At 43.9% G+C, this 26,245-nt stretch overlaps 1 protein-coding gene across 1 annotated transcript; it reads left to right on the plus strand.

The window, feature by feature from the left end:
* On the plus strand, nt 1–26,245 carry CASR (calcium sensing receptor; the record flags this gene model as incomplete). The annotated part of the gene is made up of 6 exons (XM_080919599.1): nt 1–185; nt 2,730–3,036; nt 7,233–8,117; nt 20,396–20,626; nt 22,814–22,937; nt 24,747–26,245. The coding sequence occupies 6 exons, from the start codon at nt 1–3 to the stop codon at nt 26,243–26,245; spliced, it is 3,231 nt and encodes a 1,076-aa protein (XP_080775725.1).

Below are 26,245 nucleotides of genomic sequence, written 5' to 3' on the forward strand. Positions count from 1 at the left end.
ATGGCATCGTACAGCTGCTGTTTGGCCCTCTTGGCTCTTGCCTGGCACTCCTCTGCCTACGGGCCCGACCAGCGAGCCCAAAAGAAGGGGGATATTATCCTAGGGGGCCTCTTTCCTATCCATTTTGGAGTAGCAGCCAAAGATCAAGATCTGAAGTCAAGACCAGAGTCTGTGGAGTGCATTAGGTAAGGGAAGGCTGAATTGAGGGTTATCTCCATCTCTGGATGGTTAGAGAAAAAGCTGTCCGGTACAAAAAGAACCCTCAAAACCTTTTCTCTCTTCTTCAATACAAATAGTTATCATGCTGAGGCCTATTGATTCCTCCTTTTTTTTCTACAGAGAAAAAACCAGGTATAGAAAACACCAGGCCTGTCAAGGGCCAGTAATTTGGTAGCCAGAGCATTGCTATTCATGTAGTAACTGCATCTGGTAGTAGTGTCACTCAATTCAAGACCAAGAGGGAGGTGAGCTGAGCAGGGTGGTACATCCTGCTGCTCCAACAGGGACACAGGAGGATTGAGAGTTCCAGGTTATACACCAAGACCCTGTCTCAGTAGTAGGACCTTGTCTCAAAACAGAGATACCAAATCAATCAATCAATCAATCAATAAGGCTTGGGACTTAGCCTAGTATACAGCTCTTCCTAGAATGCACATGTGTTGAATGCAACAATAGTGATTCATCCATTTGCCAACTGATTAATTAAATAGGTATGGATAAAAGTTCATTTTAGCTCATAAACTTTCATAGGAAGTTTCTCTTTGACCTATGTGCTCCAGTGACCCCTGGGTCTTGGCTGCTTTGCCCTTTCTATTGCTGTTCATCATTAACAGAGGCATTTAGAGTTGAAAGAAGCAGCGTAGCCTCTAAGACCCAAGCAAGCACTTTCTAAATACAGCCTTCTACATTTTGAAACTATTTCTGTTTAATGTCTTTTGCATAACAGGCTAACCCCCTTCCTGTGCCCTATTCCCTGACACTATCTACATCTGACTCTGTCACACACAAGATCATACCTGGCACAGACGGGACATCACAGAGTACTTAGGTATCCTGTGGCTTCTCAAGACACTGGATAGCAGCTAACCTGTCCTTCCAAATCATTTCTTCTTTGAGCCAATAGTCAAACTGGGTTTCGGTTTTACCGTAAGGATATCCAAGGACATTTTTTTTCTCATGGATATAGAAAAAAACTAAGTGTAGGATTGCATCAAAACTAACTATATCTTCATGTGACCTACATGGACAAATGCCTGTGTTGCTCCTTACGGAACAGCCTTGCGAAGGAACAAAACACTTGCCCTGAAAATGTGTTAACAATAGCAGAACCAGTTTAGTAGCGATTTTATAAAAATAATATTTAATTAATATTTTTAAAAGAATCTATTATCTCCTAATCATCTTACAAATTTGAGACAAGTAACTAAGTGTTGAAAGAAACATAAAGTGACATGGAAATTTTTAAATCCAAGGTTAGACCAAAACCTCTGGAAACCTGACCACCAGTAGGTACAATGTGTCAGATTTCTCCTGCTGTTGCTGAGTTTGAGCTGGGCTCACAACACGGAGGAGGAAGAGCCTGCCTCTGGTGGTGGCTCTTCCTCTGGACCCCGATTTGCTGAGTCAGCAAATTTATCCCGCCTTCACCCTCCCAAGCCAGAAAGAAAGAAAACAGATACTATTTCTTTGTTGATTCATTTGATTCTTAATTCGTTTCTTCTTCTTCTTCTTCTTCTTCTTCTTCTTCTTCTTCTTCTTCTTCTTCTTCTTCTTCTTCTTCTTCTTCTTCTTCTTCTTCTTCTTCTTCTTCTTCTTCTTCTTCTTCTTCTTCCTCCTCCTCCTCCTCCTCCTCCTCCTCCTCCTCCTCCTCCTCCTCCTCCTCTTCCTCCTCCTCCTCCTCCTCCTCCTCCTCCTCCTCCTCCTCCTCCTCTTTCCTCCTCCTCCTCCTCCACCTCCTCTACCACCACCTCCTCCTCCTGTTCTTCTTTCTTAAAATAATGTTCTATAAAAGGTAGCAATGGTCATTTTTTTAAAAGCAAAATTTATAAATTAGCCCAACACATAGAATTCTTAAGGCACCTCCTACCCTTTTGGCTCACAGCTCTTTAAATACTTGATATTTATCTTTAAAAGGATCGTTTCACTTTCTGCTTTAACCTCCAAGAATGTCACAGTCTAAATTTGTGACAAAGTTGCAAATCTGAGTTTGCTTTTAGGTGCCCACATATTAATATCCTCATCAATTCGCAGTCTCCCGGTGCTTTTTGGGGGCCTGGGGGACTTGTTATGTAGCCCAGGACTGGCCTCAAACTCACAACCTACCCACTACAGCCTGATAATTATACATCATACAGACATGTACCACTACATCCAGTCATGCTTTAAGTTTACACTTTTACCCCTTCAGAAAATACTTCACACCAGTGATTGCAAAGTTTATGCCAGAGAATGCAGCTATCAATCATTCCAGTAAATACCAATAACAGTCAATTTTATTATCGTTCCCTAATTCAAAGGGAATGCACTGTCCTGAGAATGTCACCTATCTCAAGACATCTTTAAAGACAGACTAATAGGAAAGTGTTGCTCCTGTTTTTACACGGAGAACCTTGAACCTCGAAGGGCACATCACAAAACTGAAGGGTAACAGAGCTGAGATGCAAGCCCGACTCTGACAGTCCTTACTTACTCCAACAGGACTTCCCACCACATCCATATCTTTCTTCCAGGTATAACTTCCGTGGATTCCGGTGGTTACAAGCCATGATATTTGCCATAGAGGAGATAAACAGCAGCCCCGCCCTTCTTCCCAATCTGACACTGGGGTATAGAATATTCGACACCTGTAACACTGTCTCCAAGGCACTGGAGGCCACCTTGAGTTTTGTTGCCCAGAACAAAATCGATTCTTTGAACCTGGATGAGTTCTGCAACTGCTCGGAGCACATCCCTTCAACCATTGCCGTGGTGGGAGCAACCGGCTCCGGTGTCTCCACGGCGGTAGCCAACTTGCTGGGACTTTTCTACATCCCCCAGGTACTGCTACTTTCCTTCCTAAGACTAATTTTTATTACTTTAAATTATGTGTGTGTTTGCATATGTGCACGAGTGCAGGTGCCTTCAGAGATAGAGGTGTCAGATCTCCTAGAGCTGCCATTACAGGTGGTTGTGAGCCACCCAACACAGGCCCTGGGAATTGAACTCAGGTTGTCTGAAAGAACAGTTTAACCATTTAACCTCTGAGCTATCCTCCACCCAAGTGGCATCTCTTTAGGTGGTCACCAGACTCGGGGAGCAGGAGAAGCATGTTTGGAGAGTTGCATGCTAGCAGTCTCCTCTGAGGCTTTTCATAGACACAGAGGTAGTTGGGCACTGTGTCGGGAGCACTTGGAGGGGGGTCTCTGAGACCTAGACCTTTGCTGTTCTTCCAATATTCCTTTCAACATAACATGGCATGTATACGACTGGATTTTTTTTTCTCACCGTTATTTTCAATGTCCCTCATTTTGTAACTGACCTTCTATCTTTACTAAAAAGAGTGTAAGATCCTATGATGTGAATCTCACCGTTCAAATAAAAAAATATCTGCCCCTAATTTTTTTTCCTCAAAGTCTCTTCTTCCCCATTATCATCTTCTGTTCAAGGAGCAATAAAGCTTGCTTCCCCATGGTACAGGAGCTTAATCACTGTGACATGAATTCTGAAGTGGAGCATACCCTAATATCCCCCAACAAATACTGGCAGGATGCATATGAACTGTCTCTATCCTGCAGGAACTCAGCCTGGGTGAGATGTGGGTGTGTTCTCAAAGGCTAATCATCCACCAAAGCAAGCAAGTCTTTTACAAGCATTGATTCAAAGTTGTGCTCTACTTCCCCCACTCCAAACAACAGCAATCTCTCAATGCCGTTTTATTACCTGATTTCCCCCCCTTTAGCACTACAGCCTCTCAAGTCAACCTTTCTTTGGATTAATAACTACAGATGGTGCGTGTCTCGGTGAAAATTGCAAGTAGATTAACGTCTGTGGATAAGAAAATAGAATCAGCTTGGCTGTGATATGGCCTTCAATTGTAAATTAAATTAAGGATCAGACTTCTAATTTTTTCACTGCTTAATATTCGAAACAGTATTTAAAATTCATAGGAATAAATTCCCATGTCTCTTGTTGCAAGGTGTCTGCTTCTTTGCTGAGAACCTTAATCCTTTTGCAGACTTGTTACAACAGAGGCACTTGTGTCTTATACTTCCCTATGTAAAGGTGCTCCATGTAGTAGGAAAACCCTGACTCTGTCACATTTGTACTAAAATGCTCTGACCCAGTCAGCATTAGTCAGTGGGCTGGCTGTGTTTAAATCTGGTAGACTGTGAAACAGTACTTTAAAAGCACCATGAAGGTACAGCTGTCAGCCCAGCGGTAGAAGATGGGGATGATGTCAGGTAAAGAATGGGAAGGGAGAGCATCATTTCCTCATGGCCAGAGGACAAGAAGGGAATGATTGATCAAAGTGATAGGCTGCAGCTGGCTGGGTGCAGTAGTACCCACACCTTTAACCCGGGCTGGTGGGGCTCCTGGAATCTGAGACCAGCTTGCTCTGCCCTGTGAATTCAGGGCTGGCTACCTACAAAGTGATACTTTTTCTCAACTTACCTTCGTGGTGCATTTAAAATAATGCTGCAGTCTGCGTGCCAGATTTAAACATACAGCACACTGACCACATAGAGAAACACTGTCTCTGATGATGATGATGATGTTGATGATGATGATGATGATGATAATGATGATGATGATGAAGAAGAAGAGGAGGAAGAGGATGATGGGGGTGACGGTGATAATTACTCGTCATTCTTCTGCAGAAGCTCTTTTCTGTGCCTTTAAGTTAGAATCACCAAGGGAGCTGCTCGGGTTCACCCTGCAGAGCTCATGCCCTAAGAGGCTAGGATGCAGCCTATCTGGAACTGGGATCCTTCCCCAGTAAATTGCACTGCAGGGCTAGAAAACACTGTTCTGTGGTGAGGGCCATAAGCCCAGCCCTGTTACTTATGTCAGTCACACTACCAAGTGGATGAAAGTAAAAGACCAGCTGGAAGAAACTGGTTGTCTGAATTTTCCATGTTGCTTCTCCCTCTGTCAAAGAAAGAAAGTTTGATGTGTTTTTAAAGGCATTATGTTTTGGGAGGACACGGAGTAACATTTACTTGACTTTGTAGGCTGTCTTTTGAAAAAGGTCCAATATTATATTTAATACATTAATAGAATATATCTAGGAGAGATAATATGAGTTTTAATTTATACCAATTTATAAACATTTTCGACCCATTTTTAAAAGCAAATAAAGAAATGAGCAGTGACGGGCAAATGTCAGGAAATCCCTAACTCTGAAGACAGTTCCTTTTTCTTTCCTTTTTTATCTACAAACAAAACTTTTAAAAATTAATAATATGGATCTGGCTAGGACATCTGTCGTCCCATTGATCACCAGGGTTGATTCAGCTGATCTGGCTGGCTAGGCGGGTGTCCCCTTCCTCCCCAACCACTCCAGGTACATTCTTCCTGAAGCTGCTCACATGGTCAAAGAGGACCTTCCCTGAGTACAGTAACTGTGCTTCCCTGCTAAGACCTCCAACAGGCTCTCAAAAGTTAATAACACGTACACAAATCACCTCATCTTATCACCTAGATCCTGAATTTCTATCAAAGCAGGAGGAGATTATTCAGATTAAATATATATATATATATTGTCACTTTCATATTATGACTTCTAAGATCAAAGCCCTTGTCAGAGTAGTTGCCTTTGGCAAATTTGATTGAGTCTCTCATAGACCAGTATCTTGGATATTTTTCATAGTAAGACTCTAAGCCAATGAAAAAGATGCCTGTTGGAATGTTTATTTTAAAAGATTGTCCAAATGAAGCTAATTGTTCTCACAGTAAGAAGTGTGTGAAAAGCATCCCTGTTGATCTCTTTGGCTTGTTTTCTAAAGAAGTTCAAGGGTGCCTTAGGGAACTAGAGAACAGTGGCTGTTAAATGCTACTTCACTTCCCAGGAGTCTGTTAAGAGGAAAGTTATCTCTTTATCAGAAGAAATGCTCTGATAACTCGGGACTCCCTAGCTGGTGAGCGGTGATGACTTCCAGGGGTGCTACCAGGGGCCCAAGGAGAAGTGTCAATTCTCTGACCCTTTCAGAATTTAAGTGGGGCCTGGGGAGAGGAGAGCCTGAATATTCCTGCTAGGGTTAGTCAGCTTATCCATTGCCCATCTCCTGTGCCCTGATATTTTTTAAAATGTTGCAGAGCTCTGTAAACAGTGATCTCTGAACATCAAGAAATTTCTGTCTCTGATGGACACCCATGAGCAAATGTGGAGCTACAGTGCGGCAGCCTACCAACAGCATACCTTCTCCAGGCCCCTTTCAGCCTCCATTGTGTCTCTGGGACTCACATCAGAGTCTGGACAAGTAGTCTTAGTCATTACTTGCAGTTGAGCAGAGGAAGGGGATTTGGGTGATAGTTGAAGCATCGAGAAGCCGGGAGAAGAAAGGGTGTTTTTCTGGCGACATTTAGTGAGGTTCGTTATTGCTACTGATCTGGTTCAACTGAGCTTACATTACTCTGCTTGACTGACTTAACTGAGCCCAAAGGCTAAACAGCTCTGGGGATTTCCTGGACCTGGTGTTCTAAAGAGCAGGGAAAGTAGGAGAGGAATCCTGGGAAGTAAATGAGCAGAGTGGGGGGAAGGACCTCCTTGGGGTCCTCTGAAGAGCCTAAAGTTTGCCACCATAGGAACGCTGATTCTCCCAGACATTGGATTATGTACAAAGCATTTATAACAGTAAGCAGGAAGCTATAATGTTCAGACCAGAACCTGGGCCCAACAGACAAAGTAGTGTCAAGTGAGCACATAGATCTAGTATCATCAGAGGCACCTCAGAGGAAGCTAGAAGGCACAAGACTTCTTTAGAGAGAATCCCATTACCCTATGAAGGGGTTAGGTCTATTGCTAGCAGCATCTTCAAAAGCATTATTGTGAAGAATCACGCACTAGGAATCAGGAAGTTCCCTGAATAAACTAACTGGTGCTTGGGGTTCATGTTGGGGTGGAGCTGCTTGATTGCTCTCACACCTCTGTCTTGTCCACATTGAACACGTTTGGTAAGTGACATTAAGTTAATCCTTTAGACTGGCCCGACACATCACTCACTCACTCATTCTGAACCCTTGGTTCTTCCCAGGTGAGCTACGCCTCCTCCAGCAGGCTCCTCAGCAATAAGAACCAGTTCAAATCCTTCCTCCGCACCATTCCCAATGACGAACACCAGGCCACCGCGATGGCTGACATCATCGAGTATTTCCGTTGGAACTGGGTGGGCACAATTGCAGCGGATGACGACTATGGCAGACCTGGCATTGAGAAGTTCCGAGAAGAAGCCGAGGAGAGGGATATCTGCATTGACTTCAGCGAGCTCATTTCCCAGTACTCTGGTGAGAAAGAGATCCAGCAGGTGGTGGAAGTGATCCAGAACTCCACAGCCAAGGTCATTGTCGTTTTCTCCAGTGGCCCAGACCTAGAGCCCCTCATCAAGGAGATTGTGCGACGTAACATCACAGGCAGGATCTGGCTAGCCAGCGAGGCCTGGGCCAGCTCCTCCCTGATTGCTATGCCTGAGTACTTCCATGTAGTTGGGGGCACCATTGGGTTCGGTCTGAAGGCTGGGCAGATACCAGGCTTCCGAGAATTCCTACAGAACGTCCATCCCAGGAAGTCTGTCCACAATGGTTTTGCCAAAGAGTTTTGGGAAGAAACTTTTAATTGCCACCTGCAAGAAGGCACAAAAGGACCTCTCCCTGTAGATACCTTTGTGAGAAGTCACGAGGAAGGTAGCAACAAGTTATTCAATGGCTCCACTGCCTTCCGACCCCTGTGCACAGGGGATGAGAACATCAACAGTGTAGAGACCCCTTACATGGATTACGAGCATTTACGGATATCTTACAATGTGTACTTAGCGGTCTACTCCATTGCACATGCGCTGCAGGATATATATACCTGCTTACCAGGAAGAGGGCTTTTCACCAATGGGTCCTGTGCAGACATCAAGAAAGTTGAGGCCTGGCAGGTAAGTCTCTCGCTTATATGGCAGTTCTCTGTGATAAAACAGAATCAAGGTGGCACAGCAAAGAAACATAATGACTACATTATTTACTTTTGTAGCACTGTAACCCAAAGTACCTGAGAGACCAATGTAAAGGAGGTTTTATTTGGACTCAGTTTCCAAGGGTCTAGCCTATAGAACATTTCGTCCCATGTGCTTGGGAAGGACATCATAGTCATAATAGTGGCATAAGAGAACTATTCACTTTTTGGCCAACCAAGAAGTAGAGAACAACTAGCTACTCTTCTTCCTCCTCTTCTTCTCCCTCCTCTTTTTATTTCTCTACCTCTTCTTCCTTTCCCTTCTTTCTTTATCTCCTGGACCTCAGGCAGGGGGATGGTGCCAGCATCAGAGTGGGTCTTTCCTCCTCAGCTAAATCCGCTCTGAAGACACATTCATAGTCACACCCAGGGGTAGGCCTCCATCTCCTAGGTAATCAGTTAAGACAACAAAGATTAATCATCCAAGTGATTACAAAAATGCCAATATCAAAATGAGAGTGAAGTAGGACTTAGGATTCATGAAACCTTTTCGAACATCTGAAAAACCAAGTGCTACAAAACTGATGGTGTCTGATTGTTGTCACTGAAAAGCTGCAGCCTAACCATTGATTATCCCCAACATCCAAAATGCCTAAAGCATTGCTCCTAAAAGTTCTCAAGTGTCTGGGGACTGGTTTAGTGTGGCTTGAATAACATCCGAGTTAAAGATGTCTTCCCTTGTGAATAACCGTCATTTGTCCATTACCTATTGCATTCCATATGCTTACAGGGAGGAAAGTGGTATTGTGTGTAGACACTGTATTTGCCATATGTCACTCTTCCAGTACTGGACTGGCCTGGTGGCCAGCTTAACATGAACTGTAGAAACAAACATACAAAAGGCATGCCAAACCTAAAATGGTAAATGTTTCAAAGAGAAACATTAGCTATAACTACCAAAAAAAAAAAAAAAAAAAAAAAAAAAAAAAAAAAAAAAATCAGGACTTAGTGAAGGTCTCACAGGTGTTTTATGGGTTAGTCATTTAGATGTGCAAAAGTTTTTAATTATACATAGAAGTGACATTACAATGTTTGTCATCTTATGAATTTCTGAAGGTAATAACCAAGTATAGATCATATCCTATATGGCTGTTCATGTCTTATATGTCATCTCTGGTTTTTCAATCAGACTCTGTTTTATACCTTTTGTATGTTTTTCTCACGTTCAGAATATAGTCAAGAAACTGCATAAAAATGGAATGAGGTATCCTTTGACTCCGAAACAAATGGTTCAGCTTCAGTAGCCCCTTTCTAAGCTGCGATCTTAGGCAAGCCAAGACTCTAGTAATAGACTCTTCCCTTGTAACATGGACCTTATATCTAACCAGCTGTTTACACATATTTCTTTTAAAAATGAAATAAGATATAAAAGCAGGTCATGAACTTGCAAGCTATAAACAAATATGTGGGCATCACAGTAATAATTTGTGTGTGGGTATATGTTCATGATGCAGACATCGGCAATCAACTCTTGGGCGTCCTCTTCAGTAGTTCTCCACCTAATTTTTGAGACAAGGCCTCTTACTGAACCTAGAGCTCAGTAACGATCAATGAGCTTCCTGTCTCTGTCTCTTCCTCCTTCCCTCCAGTGCTACCACAGAGATGTACCATCATGTCTGTCCTTTTAAATAAGTGCTGCAAACTAAACCAGATCTTCATGCAAGCATCTTAATGGCAGAGCTATTTTTGACAGCCCTTATTGTATGGTATCTTAATATATTCATAATTAATCAGTTAACAAAAATTAGAAGTTAACTAATTTTGTATACCTATTCCCACCACCATAGACCTTTCAGGGAAAGATACTAAAGAAACAAAAAGCATTTAATGTATGTTTGTTAATATAGCAACTCCCATGCACTTTTAAAGAGTAACTGTTTAGGCTCATAAAACAAGTCAGTATTCACAAGTTCTCAGCCCTCCTTGAATAGGAAAATCTCCCTTAGACATCACTACCAACAAAAGTTCCTAATCTCTGTGGGCTGCCCAAACCTCCTCTTCACGGTGAACCACTACCAAAAAAGCATTAATCTGCAGTGAAGACCGCAGAAGTCATGCTTCAGTTGTAAAATTTTAAGTAAGGCAAATCAAACAATAATATCTGGGTGAAAGATATCTCTTCCCATCTATAGCCCACGAAAAGAAGACCTCTGCTCTTGAAAATGCTACAGAAGCAGTGTAGGGTTGAAGGGAAAGAAGTTTTCTGTGGGAAACTTGGCTTTCCAGTAACTGTTTTTCAAGACTAGGAAGTAAGATGGCCGGGGCTAAATTTGAGTCAGGGGAGGGACTATAGTTATGATTCAAGCTCATTAGTAATGTAATAGAAAACTCAAGTCAAATTGACCTGTTCAAAGGGGGGAAGGAAGTTTTGTGGGTCGTCTTGCTGCAGAGCTCAGAAGTGTTCCCAGCACAGGTGATTCCATCTCCATCTTTCTGTTCCTTATTCCCTGGTATCACTGTTTGCAGCCTCTGCAGTAGCTTTAAGTTCAAAAAAAGGTTAAGAAGGAGAAGTGGGCAGGGACTGGAAAGTGGCTTCAGAAGACTGAGGATGGTGGCATGCGCACAAGCTAAGGTGTTTTCTTGATTATCACAGTCTCCATTGACTCTCTAAGACCTTGGCCATGTCTCTCACTATTGGGAGATGTGCCAGCAAGCAGTGACGTCATTGTGAGGACCTATGTAGGTAAAAGCCTGCCACCAATATGTAGTCTCATCCAAGAATTAGCTTGCAGCCCAGAGTCTGCCATTTCTCAACTCTTTGCTTCTAAGTCACTTGCCTGACACCATCCTTCAAATCACTTATTAATTTTTGATGCAGAAATCTCGTTTCTCATTAGCTGTTGGCATGGCATCTTTGTTTTTCATCTCTTCAAGTCTATGCCCCATCAAAGGAAGAACTATGTCCCATGAAAGGTACACCTAAGGGGCACCATGTTTTATTTCTAAGCACTATCTGTCATTAACTTTTCCTTTTTGTCAAAATTCAGTTGCTCCTGGAAATCTTTTTCAGTGAGACTCCCATGTACTTCCAATCTATTAATTTTTTTTCCTTATTTTTGATGGCTTCCTGACAAGCATATGCTCCTTTGGTTGACAGAAAGTCCTACCTGTGTGTCAACTATTTCTGGCTTCTTGGTTCTGGCTAAGTTCTATTGCCTGTTATAATGTATGTAAATAGGGGCTTCCCATGTATACCTACAATGCACACATGTTAGCTCTGTGGTCTTGTGGTGGGAATACCCTCAAAGACCACAAGATGGAAATATCGCCACACAGAAGAAAGCGGAATTCTCAGAACTCTCACACACTTACTCTTCTCCGAGATACACTCGTCTTTCTCAGAGTGTGGGAATGCACCTGGGATCCTGTTGTGTCTTCCTCTCACCCAACTCCTGATGTACTCATTCTCCCTCCACCACTTCACAGAGAGAACAAAGAAGCAACATGCTATGTTGCTGTACAATCTAAAGAAGAACCTCACATTTTCTTTTTCGGTGGAATTAACATTTTCTCTTTAGCATTCTGAAAACAGAGGAATGCCTTCTCTGGGAGAAATACCTAAATTGTTTTTTATTTTAATTGCTTTTTATTGACACCTTCATTACACGTAGTGATGATGAGCCCCATAAACACATTTTTATTTAAGTGTGTCATGTATTTTCACATTCACCCTCCCTGACGTTCCCCTCCTCGCTCCTGATCCCCATTCTTTCCCAGATAATCTCACTTCTGTTTTCTAGATGAGATTTGCATGTCTGTATAAAATCTAGGATCTACAAAGAAGAAAACATCAAAAGGTGTGATATTTGTCTGGCTGATTTTGCCTAATCCGAACATCTTTGTTTATATCCATTTTTCAGCCAGTGACATAATTGCATTCTTAGCTATGGCTGATTCAAAATCCATTGCAAATAGTGGTTCTTCTTTCAGCTTTCTGGGGAAATTCATACCGACAGTCATAGTGGCTAGTCTAATTTACATTCTCATCAGGACCTTACAAAGGTTCCCTTTTCCCCACATCCTCACTAGCTGTAGCTCAGTGGGAGAGAACTTACCTAGCAGTCATGAGGTTTGTGGCTTCAAATCCTAGTGCCATTTTAAAAAATAAATGTTTTAGTGTGTGCCAGGAATCATCGATGTAAAGACTCTCTGTCATTGCTCTTAAGTGTGAAATGTTTTCACCTCTATCTTCTCCACTACATGACTCAAAGGTGAAGTATTATGCAGAATGTAAAGTGCTCTAATGTAAAACTTACAAGTCTGCAGGCCAAGAAGAACTACTAAGGATGGGGCTGGAGTGATGGCTCAGTTTAAGAGCATTGGTTGTTCTTCCAGAGAACCAGGGTTCAACTCCCAGCACCCACATCACTCACAACTGTTCTAATTTCAGTTCCAGGGAATCCAATGCCCTCTTCTTGCTTCTGCACATGGAACACAGACATGTATTCAGACGAAACATCCGTACACATAAATTTAATTCACTGATACTTTAAGAAGAGAAATGGGACTTAGGCGAGTGTAGAGATGGCTCTCTAACTTATGAGCACTAGATGCTTGTGCAGGGGATTCAGATTCTGTCCTTGCACCCATGTGGTGACTAAGAGGAGATACATAATTGGCTTGACATTTTACTTTAGTTCCAGTCCCAGCGGAATCTTCTAGCTTCTGCTGACACCAAGCATACACATGGTGTAAAACTATCCATGAAGGCTAAACATCCATAAACATAGAATAAAATAATAATTTCTAAAAAAGATTTAAAGAAATAATACTTAGTAAGCAAATAATGGGTTTGGTACTGGACAAGACACAAATTTTGACTCAAATACATTTCTCACTCACATGACTGAGGAGGAAAGACTATACCATCCAGTTTAGAATTTAAAGGAAGGAAGGAAATGGGAAATGTTGTGTGAGATGGTCCTGAGGAACAGGTAGGATTTGTGGGTATGGAGATGGGTCTGTGTGAGGAAATCCTGGTGCAAAGGTAAATGCAGACTAGATAAATGAGTCACCGCAACATTAGCCTCATAAAGGAATGGACATGTGGAGGATGAAGAATACCATCTTCTGGTTCCATTTGCACAGTGCTCTATTTCTAATGACACATCAGTGAGGGTCCTGGCTGTGAGAATATGGAGGTTGGGTAATGTCTTAGGGAGGATTTCCATTCCTGTAAAGAGACACTATGACCAAGGCAACTCTTACAAAGGAAAATTTTTAATTAGGTCTTGTGTCTTAGTTAAGGTTTTACTGTTGTGAACAGACACTTCACTAAGGCAACTCTTATACAGACAACATTGAACTGGGGCTAGGTGACAGGTTCAGAGGTTCAGTCCATTATCATCAAGGTGGGAGCATGGCAGCATCCAGGCAGGCATGATTCATCACCTATTCCGACAAGGCCACACCTCCTAATAGTGCCATTCCCTGGCCCAAGCAGATACAAACCATCACAGTTTGCTTATAGTTTCAGAGATTCAGTACATTATCATGATGGTGAGAAGCATGGCAGCCTGCAGGCAGACATGGTGCTGGAGACAGGGCTGAGAGTTCTACATCTTGATCCAAAGGTAGCAGAATAAGACTGTGTTTTACACTGGATAAAACTTGAGCAGAGACCTCAAAGCCCCGCCCCTACAGTGAAATACTTCCTGGAACAAGGCCACACTTTCTCCAACAAGACCACACCTTCTAATAGTGCTACTCACCATTATGGGCCAAGCATTCAAACACATGAGAGTCTATTGTGGCCCTTCCAATTCAAATTACCACAGCTGGAGAACAGCATCAGGAAGCCTTGTAAGGTGGCAGAAGGGAGAGTAATGAAGGTCGGATAAAACTTGAGAGTTTACACTTACACGTGGTGTACTTATCTTATGCACAGTATTTCTCACCAAGGTGCACTAAGGTTTTTAAATCTCAAAGGTAGAAAAGCACAAGCCACATTTGAAGAGCAAGATGTCATTAACTTCAAACTTCTTTTCCAATAATGGCCTCCGAGAATCCTCCATCCCACTTTTATTTTATCTTATTGTTAAGAATTTCTTTTTATTTCATGTGTCTGAGTGTTTTGCCTGCATGGCCGTCTGGGCACTACATCCATCCCTGGTGCTCAAGGAGGCTGGAAAAGGGCATAAACTCCCCTGAGTAAAGAATGGTTTGGAGCCACCATGTGGGTGCCAGGAATTGAACACGGGTTCTCTATAAGAGCAACGGGTGTTCTTAACCATTGAGCCATTTCTCCAGACTTCCATTTTTAAACTTTCTTCTAGGTAAGCTGTTGGTCTAGAGACAAACGTCCTGATGACATGTCTCATCTGACTTCTACACAGGAGCAGGTGGCATTGTAAATTGGCTTGTGTAAGTTGATAATGTAAATCAACTCCATACTCAGCTCTACCTAATGGTTTTCTGACCTTAGGCAGCCAATCAATGCCCTGTGCCCCACTTTCCTGGCCCAAGAAACAGGCACCATGAGACCATAAGATTGTTATAAGTTATTAATCAGTTAATACGCACAGAGAGCTCAAGGTGGTGTTTATACTAATTAAATGTTCAATAAACAGCGATCTTGAGTACTCTTATCTTGTGCACAGGGAAAAGACCTAAGGTGATTAAAATTACTTATCAAATTCATGTAGCTACCCAGTAAGAAAGGCCATGTCCAGATGATCTGTGCCCTGTCAAGGACAGTGTTACCTCTGAAAGAGCTATGTAGTCAAAAGATCCCTCTCCACACAGATCTGTTAGACCCTGAGACGGTGCTGGCCCATAGATAGACTCCTAGGGAAGATGCTAGTGCAATGCTGAACTCAGGCACTTGTTCTCAAATGCTGATTCATACACACACTTTCTACAGGGAGAAAGTACGGTGTGTGGGAAGCTGCCCGTGGATATGACTGAACATGTTAGGGTATAACCAACATCTCCTTATCTGTATCAAACACTATTATATATCATCTTCAAAACAGCCTTTTTGTCCCTAGTTGTGAAATAAACAAATAAAGGAAGAGACTTGGCCGCAGTTGTATACTGAAAAAAAAAAAAAAAAAAAAAAAAAAAAGAATTTTCATGGATGATAAGACAGCATAGGAATAGACGAGGGAGAAGGCATGTGGTCTCGGAGAAGCAGTCATGTTCCCAGTCCACTGTGGTACTGGTACTCTACGTGGTAGAGGTTACTATGGACCACTATTTACTGAGCATCTCCTATATGTGGGTAGACGAGAAATATGGGGCCGGTCTTTGGCAGTTTTTATATCCATAGGTATGTGAAGGCAGCCAGTGATAGCACCAGATAGGCAGCAAGTGACTCTTCCGCATCATCAGTGAAGAAAGGACAGGGATGGGGAAATATTGTGATACAGACATTGAGAGTTTAACAAGGGGCTGGAGAGATGGCACAGTGGATAAGCATGCGTGATATACAGGCATCAGGACAGGACCTGAGTTCTACCTAGACAGCCCACATACCATAACTCCAGGAAGCAGAACTAGAGGATTACTGGTGCGGGCTGGCCAGCAGCCTAGTTCCACTTCAGTGGGAGGTCCTTTCTCCCATTGAAACCAGATGTCCTCTTGGCTCTGGCACGTGTACAGGCATGCACATATGCACACACACATATGTCAGTACACGTGAATCTCTATACACCACATTCATACCAAAAAATTCTCTCTCAACCCAGGTGTGGTGGCACTGTCTGCTCCATTCCGGAGGGCCTGGGTTCGATTCCCAGCACATGAATAGAAGCTCGCAGGATTCTGTAGCTCCAGTTCCAAGGGATCAGGTGTCCTCTTCCAGCCTCCTGGGGGAACCAGGCACGCACATAGAGTACAGACATGGATGCAGGCAAAATATTCATGCATAAAATTGTTAAGAGACTAGTAGTTTCATCCATTGCAGAATATATCTGATTATCACAAACTAATTTCAGGCTCATTAGGCATTATACTAGTGTCATCAGGACCTGGGTTTTAAACTCCATGGTGTACTCTAAAAGTTGTTATAATGCACTAGAACACTATATAGAGGGGGGAAAATCAGAATTTAAGGGCAATTGCGGGACAAATGAGAAAGCCACAACTCAGAAGGCTGCAGTCAGATCCAACCAAATCCTGAGTATTGAAACCCAGCATAACGAGTTCATGAGTGGAAACTTGAAAACTTTGAGGATATGATTTGGGGGTGTATCTTTCTTCTTCTGGGTTAAGAACATGGTTGAAATCTCCAGCCAGAACCAGCAGTGACACACCTGAAGCCAGGAGGTCTGCTTTACTCGTTTGTGTTGTCTGTGTGGAAGATAATCGGCTAGTTATGAAATAATTTCATTCTAGCTCTTGGCCCCCAATTTTCCCGACTCCTGGATACTATAGAGTATAGTGGACAGAAGAGAGAAAAGAAGCCACCTGTTGCTTTCTGTGTGTCTTAGTCATTGTTTCTATTCCTGCACAAAACATCATGACCAAGAAGTAAGTTGGGGAGGAAAGGGTTTATTCAGCTCACACTTCCACATGACTGTTCCTCACCAAAGGAAGTCATGGCAGGAACTCACACAGGGCAAAAACTTGGAGGCAGGAGGTGATGCAGAGGCCACGGGAGGATGTTACTTACTGACTTGCTTCCCCTGCCTTGCTCAGCTTGCTTTTTTATAGAACCCAGGACCACCAGCCCAGGGATGGCACCACCCACAATGGGCTGGGGCCTCCCTCCTTGATCACTAATTGAGAAAATGCCTTAAGCTCATGGAGGCATTTTCTCAAGGGAGGTTCCTTTCTCTGAGATAACTCCAGCTTGTGTCAAGTTGACACCCAAAACCAGCCAGTACAGTGTGTTGAGAGTCAGGAAACTTAAACAAGAGGAAAGAAATCGATGGCTCTAGTTTTTCTATTACATATGTTATTATTCAGATTTCTCAGAGAAATAGGACATTTGGCTATGGATATACATGTATGCATTTATGGAAGATGATAAGTCCTCACCTACAGGCTAGGGACACAGGATGTTGATAGCATGGCTCCGACAGATGACCTCATAACTAGAGAAGCCAATGGTGCGACAACTCTCAGATGAGATCCTGAGAACCTGTGAATGAAGTTGTTGGTGAAACCCTGGGATCCAGAGCGTGAACTTCAGACGTCCAACAAGTCAAGTGTATCCTGTCTTGGGGAGAGAGGCCAGTCTACCATTCATATTTGATTTCTATGATCATCTTAAGGTTACATGGTGTCCACTGACATTATATGTGGATCTTTCCCACCAGCTCAACTGGGCTCACATGCTAACCCCCTCTGAAGCACAGTAGGTAAGGTAGCTCATCCAGATAGCATTTTACCAGGTTTGCAGGTAATCAGGAATCCAGTCAGCTTGGCACATAATATTAATCACACACACACACACACACACACACACACACACACACAAATATGAAGAGGTTCTTCGAATAAAAGTGATGCTTTTTAAAAAATTCATTTCATAAGGAAATCATATTGACCTCTTCACCTTGGACACTGAGTCAGCTCTGTCTGAGGCGAACACCCAGCCCTAACCTTTGCCAACCGACTCCTGCAAGTTGCTTAACCTTCTATGTCCAGTGTCATTGTGTATAAAAGGAATCTACAGGGTTGTGAAGCATCAGGGAAGCTATATTCATAGACAACAATGCTGACACATAGCACATAGAGTACAGGGCCTTCCACACCTCCCTCTCTACTGTTCTGTCCTCCTTTCACAAAGTTGGAGTGGCAAGTAGAAAAGGCAGTAGCAACTGTAGCATCTTCCATGATAAAATGATTACATACATAGGAGGAAGGAACTTCTGGAAGCTTCCTAGAGAAGTCTGAAGAATGTTCATCTGAGCCATGGAAGGTCTTCAGCCAGAAGTGGGAGGGGCCAACTATCCTCAGCCAGAAGTGGGAGGAGCTATGGCCATATCACAGAGGTCTCAGAGCCAAAAGAGGGAAGCTCAGAGAGCTGCAGGCAGGAGACTGTTAAAGAGCAGGGAGCTGTGTGCCCCTGAGATAGGGATGTATGTGAGCACACAGAGATGCCTTTTGTAAAAGTAGGAGGGAAAGCAGGTGCATCCTTAAAAGAGGGCACATGTGAAATATCCCCTGTAGCCAAGACTGACTTAAGAAGTAAGTACAAATGAAGACAGACAAAGACTGATGCTCACTGGGAAACGCTCAGGAGATGTGAGGTACAACACCTTGGTGGGGCTCGTTCCCACCAGGTGTGAGGATGGTTCTGTCTGGTTGCAGAACTGGCTGGTGTAGAAGGAGCAGGCCCTGTTCCACAGGTCCTGGAACAAAACCCAGGACATCCAGAGGGGCAGTAAGGACACTAAGAGAGCGGACCATAAAAAGCAGGCCTGGAGTGTGAAGCAGCCAGGAACATACCTGAAGGAGCAGGTTTCCGCCATGGACGTCAGCCTCCAAACAGGTTTCTAAGTTCTTATGAGTAAATCTAGGCCATTCCTGTTCTCCGTCCTTACAACAAATGCAAATTTTAAAATCTTCCAGAGGTCCTGAGTTCAATTTCCAGCAAGCACATGGTGGCTTGGAACCATCTATAATGAGATCTGGTGCCCTCTTCTGACATGTATGCATACATGCAGGCAGAATACTGTATACATAATTAATAAAGCTTTAAAAAAAAGCAGCAGCATCACCTCTGTGAGGTTCTCCTGTGGCTCTGGCCAGGCCAGCAAGGCTTGACATAGTTTGTCACACACATCAGATATCTGTGAAGAACTGGTGTTTGTCTGGGCCTCTATATGGCCCAGTAAGACCATGATCGTATGGACTTACACTAAACTTTTCCCCAATATCTGATTGGATCCTGGATTTTTAAGTACTTTTAAAATAGCAACAAGCCGGGCCTGTGACCCAGCACTCAGAAGACAGAGGCAGAGAGATTGTGATTTCAGAGCCAGCCTGGGCTATATGGTGAAACCACACCCATGCCCCAACAAAAGAAAAAAGAATCTATGAAAGTGGATGTCGCCTATAGATGTTCTCCAATCCACAGAGCAGAGGACTCGGTGCTCAAGCTGAGACACTTTAGCCAACCCACCCGGGCATCACCACACTTCAGGCAGAAAAACGGGTCCAGCAAGGAATGAGTGTGCCGTGCTCCTGACTGGGCCTGTCTCTTCACTTGGTGTCTCAGTCGCATGGAACAGGAGCTGCAACAGAATGCGGCGTTTGCTCACAAGCACAGGCTTCTTATGATTCAGGACAAAGTATTTCAATTTTCTGCACTTTGGTTCCCCAATTAATAGAATAAGGAGTTGAGCCAGACGTGATGGCGTATGCCTTTAATCTTTATACTCGGGAGGCAGAGATGGTTGGATCTCTTAAGTTCAAGACCAACAAAGTCTACAAAGTGACTTCAAAAAAAAAAAGAAGAAGAAGAAGAAGAAGAAGAAGAAGAAGAAGAAGAAGAAGAAGAAGAAGAAGAAGAAGAAGAAGAAGAAGAAAGAAAGAAAGAAAGAAAGAAAAGAATAAAAAAGAAAAAAAAACAAAAGGGGGAAGGGGGGCGTTTGCACTATTTTTGTGATAAATAAGAGAGAACACTGTGGACCATGCCCCAAAGGCAGTAAAACAATATTTAAATTTTTAAATGACTCATGTGTAATATGTGATAGCAGTTACTACAGTTGCTTTTGTCTCCAAGGGCTCTGTTGGCCCCTAAGACCTTAAATAAATTCAAGGATCTGCCATGACTGTCAACAGTGGTGACCAGGACTCCACCCACAGTCTCTGTTTCTTTCTTCTACTCCATACTGAATTTTGGCAGCAAGACATCTCTAGAGACTCAAAGCCGTAGGGAAAGAAGATGCAAATATCAATAACTCTCATTCTTTCCTCCTCTCCTTTCCCAACACTCAACTCAGGAGATGCCAGGAAGGGCCTGGCCCTACTGGTCCTGGCTCCAAGAGATCATGACACTCCTAAAGAGACTTTCATTTGATGTGGTAAAGGGAGATATAGTCTTTTCTCCTCCCTATCTTCAGAAAAGTGTTTCCTACACTACTTACATTGTGGGTAGTGAATAAGGCCATGGCTGATTAGAGCCACCATAAACATGTAAGCACAGTAAGGAAAAGTATAGGAAGGTCTCTTCTTTGGTTCTGTGTTTGTTTCTTTGCTGGAATGAGCAGTTCATGGCTCCTGTTCATTCATCTCTGCCTTCTTCAGGTCCTGAAGCACTTACGGCACCTGAACTTCACCAACAACATGGGGGAGCAGGTGGCCTTCGATGAGTGCGGTGACCTGATGGGGAACTATTCCATCATCAACTGGCACCTCTCCTCAGAGGACGGCTCCATTGTGTTCAAGGAAGTTGGGTACTACAACGTGTATGCCAAGAAAGGAGAAAGACTCTTCATCAATGAGGAGAAGATCTTGTGGAGTGGGTTCTCCAGAGAGGTATGAGCAAAATGCACCATGTCAGCACTCCAGATAGGGAACTGCTGGCTTGGGAGGGCCTTGGGATTCATCTCAGGCCCCCAGAAAAAGACATTTTCCCTAGATCTAGGTGTCCAGGGTTCCCATAAACTATGAGTGTTTAAGCAATGAGAGGAAGCTCTGGAGCCTGAGCTTCATGACTAGCTACACTTTTGACTCCCTGGCTAGTCATAAAGCTTCCCAGGTATAAACTTTCCCAACCAGAGCAAAATATTTAAACAAACGTCTCTCAAGCTAGTGGCTCTTGAATGGCATTGAAGGAGACATCCTATCTACCTTGTGAAGGAGACTCAAGTTTAAGATTGAGGGGAATCCTTTTTGGGTTGTCACAATAACCCAGAAGTAATATTATCTATCCTTCAACACTTAGGGTTCAGGGATGCTAAATGCCCAGCATGCACGAGACAATCTTTTACAACATTTTTCATTCACCCCAATCTCCATTAGTCATGTAGGGATGTGAACCCAAAATAGACTTGGAAGCTTTAGAACAAGGATATTCAAATAGCTCCAGGCTGACCCATACAAAAATCAAAAGGGCCACTCATTCTACTTTGCTTGTGACTCTGCTCAAGTTGTCCTGTCCATATCTGAAAGCCCTGATTAATACCAGAACTTCATCACCCAGTGAAGATGATCATTAAGGAAAGACATAGGATACACTGAACATTCTGAGAAGCTGTATGCTAAGGTACTACTTAGGGTTTTTTTGTTTTGTTTTGTCAAATTGGCACAACTAGTATCAATACAACTAGTAATCAATAGGGAAAAAAAAACCTCAATTGGAAATAAGAAATGCCCAACAGATTCACTTGTGTTTAAGTCCATAAAGCATTTTTGATTTAATGGTTGATGAAGGAATGCCCTGCCTGATATGGCTGTTGCCACTCTTGGGAAGGTAGACTTTAGTGGCATAAAAAAGAGATCTGAGCAAGCCAGGGGGAGCAAGCCAATAAGTAGCGTCCCTTTATAGCCTCTGTTTCAGTTCCTGCCTCAAGCTCCTAACCTAGTTTCCCTGATGAACTGCAGCTAAAAGAAAGGAAACCGTTTCCTCCCCACGTTGATTTTGGTCCTGGTGTTTCTCACAGCAACAAAAGCATAAAGAGCCTGCTAGAATAGAGCAAGGTGCAGAGCCCCAGCTCCTCTGCAGAAGCATCCTCGGAACCAGGCATCCTCTACAACAGCCTGGGAGTCTGGCTGAGATCCACTACATTTCTCTTTGCAGTGCCTTTCTGTTGAGCATTGTGAACCACATTTCATGACATGACCAAAGAGTCAACTTGTTCTTATTGCCAAATTGCCACTTTCCCCAGTGTGTGGGGTGGCTTTGCCATGGGGAGGTCTCCCGTGACAGTTAATTTCATCCACAGTGGGCAAGTCCTCACATCAGTTGAAGCATCCTTTTCAGAATGGAGGACTTTGGATTCCATGGGTTGAACTCTTATGCCCACTAATTATCTCCTTGTCGGTTTTTCAAATGACTGAGCCCAAACCAACTGGCCATCCCATCGGCTGGCACACTGCTGCTGTGTTATCAGCTTATCGTGTGTCCTCATTGTGTGCAGTGGGACGTGACTCATCTCCCCACCTTCTTGGAAGCTATTTCCTGTATGGTTCCTAATCCTTACACATGCAGTCATTTATGTCCCTGACTACTTGGCAGATTTATAAATTAAATTTCAATTCTTGATTGAAACGTGATCTGAAAGCTAGCTCACAATAGGCATCCAACAAATCTTGGAGCCAAACCGACTTCTGAAAAAGTTGTGGAAGCAATGACAAAAAATACCATGTATTTTAAAATTATGGATTATATATTAATAATTTCTTTACAAGTCTCATGAAGTTGCTACTGAGATCAAGTGAACTCTAGGACTTTTCATGTGAGTTTGAACCAAACCGTCAAGTATGTCCACTCTTGGCCTTATCACCTTTTGCTTTTATAAGGAACAGGACCAAGAAGCCTGGCTCTCTCTCTCTCTCTGTCTCTCTCTCTCTCTCTCTCTCTCTCTCTCTCTCTGGGATGGCCGGGAGTTGCCAGGCTAATTCTTATATCCAAAACTCTTCACTTTTCCCATGTCAAAGGAATTGCAAGACTGGCCCTTGATGCCCTGTCCCAAACCTCTCATGTCTGTTTCCTGCCCTCAGGTGCCCTTCTCCAACTGCAGCCGGGACTGTCAGGCAGGGACCAGGAAGGGGATCATCGAGGGAGAGCCCACCTGCTGCTTTGAGTGTGTGGAGTGTCCTGATGGAGAGTATAGTGGTGAGACAGGTAAGACATGGCCCCTCACAGTCCCTGTGCAGGACTTGGGCTGCCTCGGGGGTCAGAAAAGCCCATGGGAGAGCTGGACAGAGCTGGTGCTTAGAACCACTGAGCTTCTAAGGAGAGCATGCTTAAGCACTGCATACACTGGGCAGGAGATGACTAGAAAGGCCTCATCAGGTATCATTTTGATATCCCAGGTGTTTATAAACATTCCTGTAATACTCCTTTTCCTACCTCCAACCCTGACATCCAGTAATGTGTCCCTTTTCTTAAAGCTCCATGATCCTAAGTAGACAAAGTGACATCTGATCCAGCTCTAAGGCTCCAGAGTCAAGGCTGTGACAGATTGCCTGCTGGTGCCTGGTTGTTCCCCCCTCCCCCCTCTCTCTCATGTTCTTCCTAAATCTCAAGCTCTTTATACATCTACTTGTTTGTTGTTTATCTAATGTGTGTGAGTGATTTGCTTGCCTGTATGTCTGTACACCTAATGCATGCCTGGTGGCTACAGGTGTCAGAAGAGCCTTTTCGCTCTCTTCGAACTGGAGTTACAGAAGGCTTATGAGCTGCCATGTCAGTGAACAGCAAGTGCTCTTCACCACTGAGCCATCTCTCCAGCCCAGGCTGGAATTCTCCTAAAAGACAATCACAGTTAGACCCTTATGGGGCTGAGAAAGTTAAAAATTAACATTAAGTATATATATATATATATATATATATATATATATATATATATATATATATATACATATATACATATATATGTATATATATATATACATATACATATGTATACACGCTTCTGAAATAAAACTTTGCATACTGGAAGGACTAGATAGAGAAATATTGACTATAATTCTTGTTCTTTCAACCTGACCACAATAATGGGTCATCTTTCCCTCCATCTTAGAAATGTGAAAAGTGAGTCTTGGAGAATTAACTGTGACCAATTTACACAGCCAGCAAATGGCATGGCCAGGATCCCATTTCAGTCTCTAACTGAAAACATCCATGCTCCAAACTGCACACTGCCTGGCAGGCAATAACACCTTAATAATGCTCAGGCAATAACACCTTAATAATGCTCATTATCCAGATCAACAGTTCTCAACCTGGGTTGTGACCCCTTTGGGGTGGCATACCAGATATGCTGAGTAACAGATATTTACATTATGGTTCATAACAGTAGCGAAATTACAGAAATGAAATCACAACATGAATAACTTTAAGGCTGAGGGTCAGCACAATATGAGGAACTGTATTAAAGGGTTATGGCATCAGGAAGGCTGAAAACCACTGATCTAGATAAACGTGTGGTCTCCCTCATTGGAAAGTTCAGAAGACCGATAAAACTGACCACATGCAAGGGACACTTGGCCTTCATCTAAAAGGACATCTTTTCTGGCATGGCAACCAAACCCATCACATATTCAAAATAAGCCCGGCAGTGTTAATAAATGTCACTGTGGTACCATGTCATTATCAGTTTGCACAGCACCATCCAGAAAACCTCAAACATGGACAATTTAATTATTTTCTTTTTAAGTATAAGTCAGACAGAACTTTAAACAGAGTGTGGGGCCCTCTTAGACCTCTGGGGTGCAAGGTAGTATCTGCTTCAAACTATTTTGGACAGTGCTGCAAGAAATGGTGGACCACCCCACGATTGTTGGGGAAGGGAACAGATTATTCTTGATAGATACAAAACATAGCAATAATATCAATAAGTAAAATACGAAGCGACCACTTGTACCCTCCACAGGCACACTTACATTGACTGTGCCACACAGTAACTGAATCTGCGCTGGTCATTTTCAGATGCGAGTGCCTGTGACAAGTGCCCGGATGATTTCTGGTCCAATGAGAACCACACTTCCTGCATTGCCAAGGAGATTGAGTTTCTGGCGTGGACCGAGCCCTTTGGAATCGCTCTCACTCTCTTTGCGGTGCTGGGCATTTTCCTGACCGCCTTTGTGCTGGGCGTCTTCATCAAATTCCGAAACACGCCCATCGTCAAGGCCACCAACCGAGAGCTGTCCTACCTCCTGCTCTTCTCGCTACTCTGCTGCTTCTCCAGCTCCCTGTTCTTCATTGGGGAACCCCAGGACTGGACGTGCCGCCTGCGACAGCCCGCCTTCGGCATCAGCTTCGTGCTCTGTATCTCGTGCATCTTGGTGAAGACCAATCGCGTCCTCCTGGTATTTGAGGCCAAAATACCCACCAGCTTTCACCGGAAGTGGTGGGGACTCAACCTGCAGTTCCTGCTGGTTTTCCTCTGCACCTTCATGCAGATTGTCATCTGCATCATCTGGCTCTACACGGCGCCCCCTTCCAGCTACCGCAACCATGAGCTGGAAGACGAAATCATCTTCATCACGTGCCATGAGGGCTCACTCATGGCGCTCGGCTCCCTGATCGGCTACACCTGCCTGCTGGCTGCCATCTGCTTCTTTTTTGCCTTCAAGTCCCGGAAGCTGCCAGAGAACTTCAACGAAGCCAAGTTCATTACGTTCAGCATGCTTATCTTCTTCATCGTCTGGATCTCCTTCATTCCAGCCTATGCCAGCACCTACGGCAAGTTTGTCTCCGCAGTGGAGGTGATCGCCATCCTGGCAGCCAGCTTTGGCTTGCTAGCCTGCATCTTCTTCAACAAGATCTACATCATCCTCTTCAAGCCTTCCAGGAACACCATCGAGGAGGTGCGCTCCAGCACCGCGGCGCATGCTTTCAAAGTGGCAGCCCGCGCCACTCTACGTCGCCCCAACATCTCCCGGAAGCGGTCCAGCAGCCTCGGAGGCTCCACCGGTTCCATTCCCTCCTCCTCCATCAGCAGCAAAAGCAACAGCGAAGATCGGTTCCCGCAGCCAGAGAGGCAGAAGCAACAGCAACCGCTGGCCCTGACCCAGCAAGAACAGCAGCAGCAGCCCCTGACTCTTCACCCGCAGCAGCCACAGCAGCCGAGATGCAAACAGAAGGTCATCTTCGGCAGTGGCACGGTCACCTTCTCTCTGAGCTTTGACGAGCCTCAGAAGAACGCCATGGCCCACAGGAACTCCATGCGTCAGAACTCCCTGGAGGCCCAGAAGAGCAATGACACCTTGAACAGACACCAGGCCCTGCTCCCCCTACAGTGTGCAGACGCGGACTCAGACATGACCATTCAGGAAACAGGCCTGCAAGGGCCCATGGTGGGGGACCACCAGGCAGAAATGGAAAGCCCAGATGAAATGTCCCCAGCGCTGGTCATGTCCACCTCTCGGAGCTTCGTCATTAGCGGTGGAGGTAGCTCTGTGACGGAAAACATACTGCACTCCTAA

This window comes from Micromys minutus, assembly GCF_963924665.1.
Source record: "Micromys minutus genome assembly, chromosome: 7".
In the NCBI taxonomy this organism is placed as follows: Eukaryota; Metazoa; Chordata; class Mammalia; order Rodentia; family Muridae; genus Micromys; species Micromys minutus.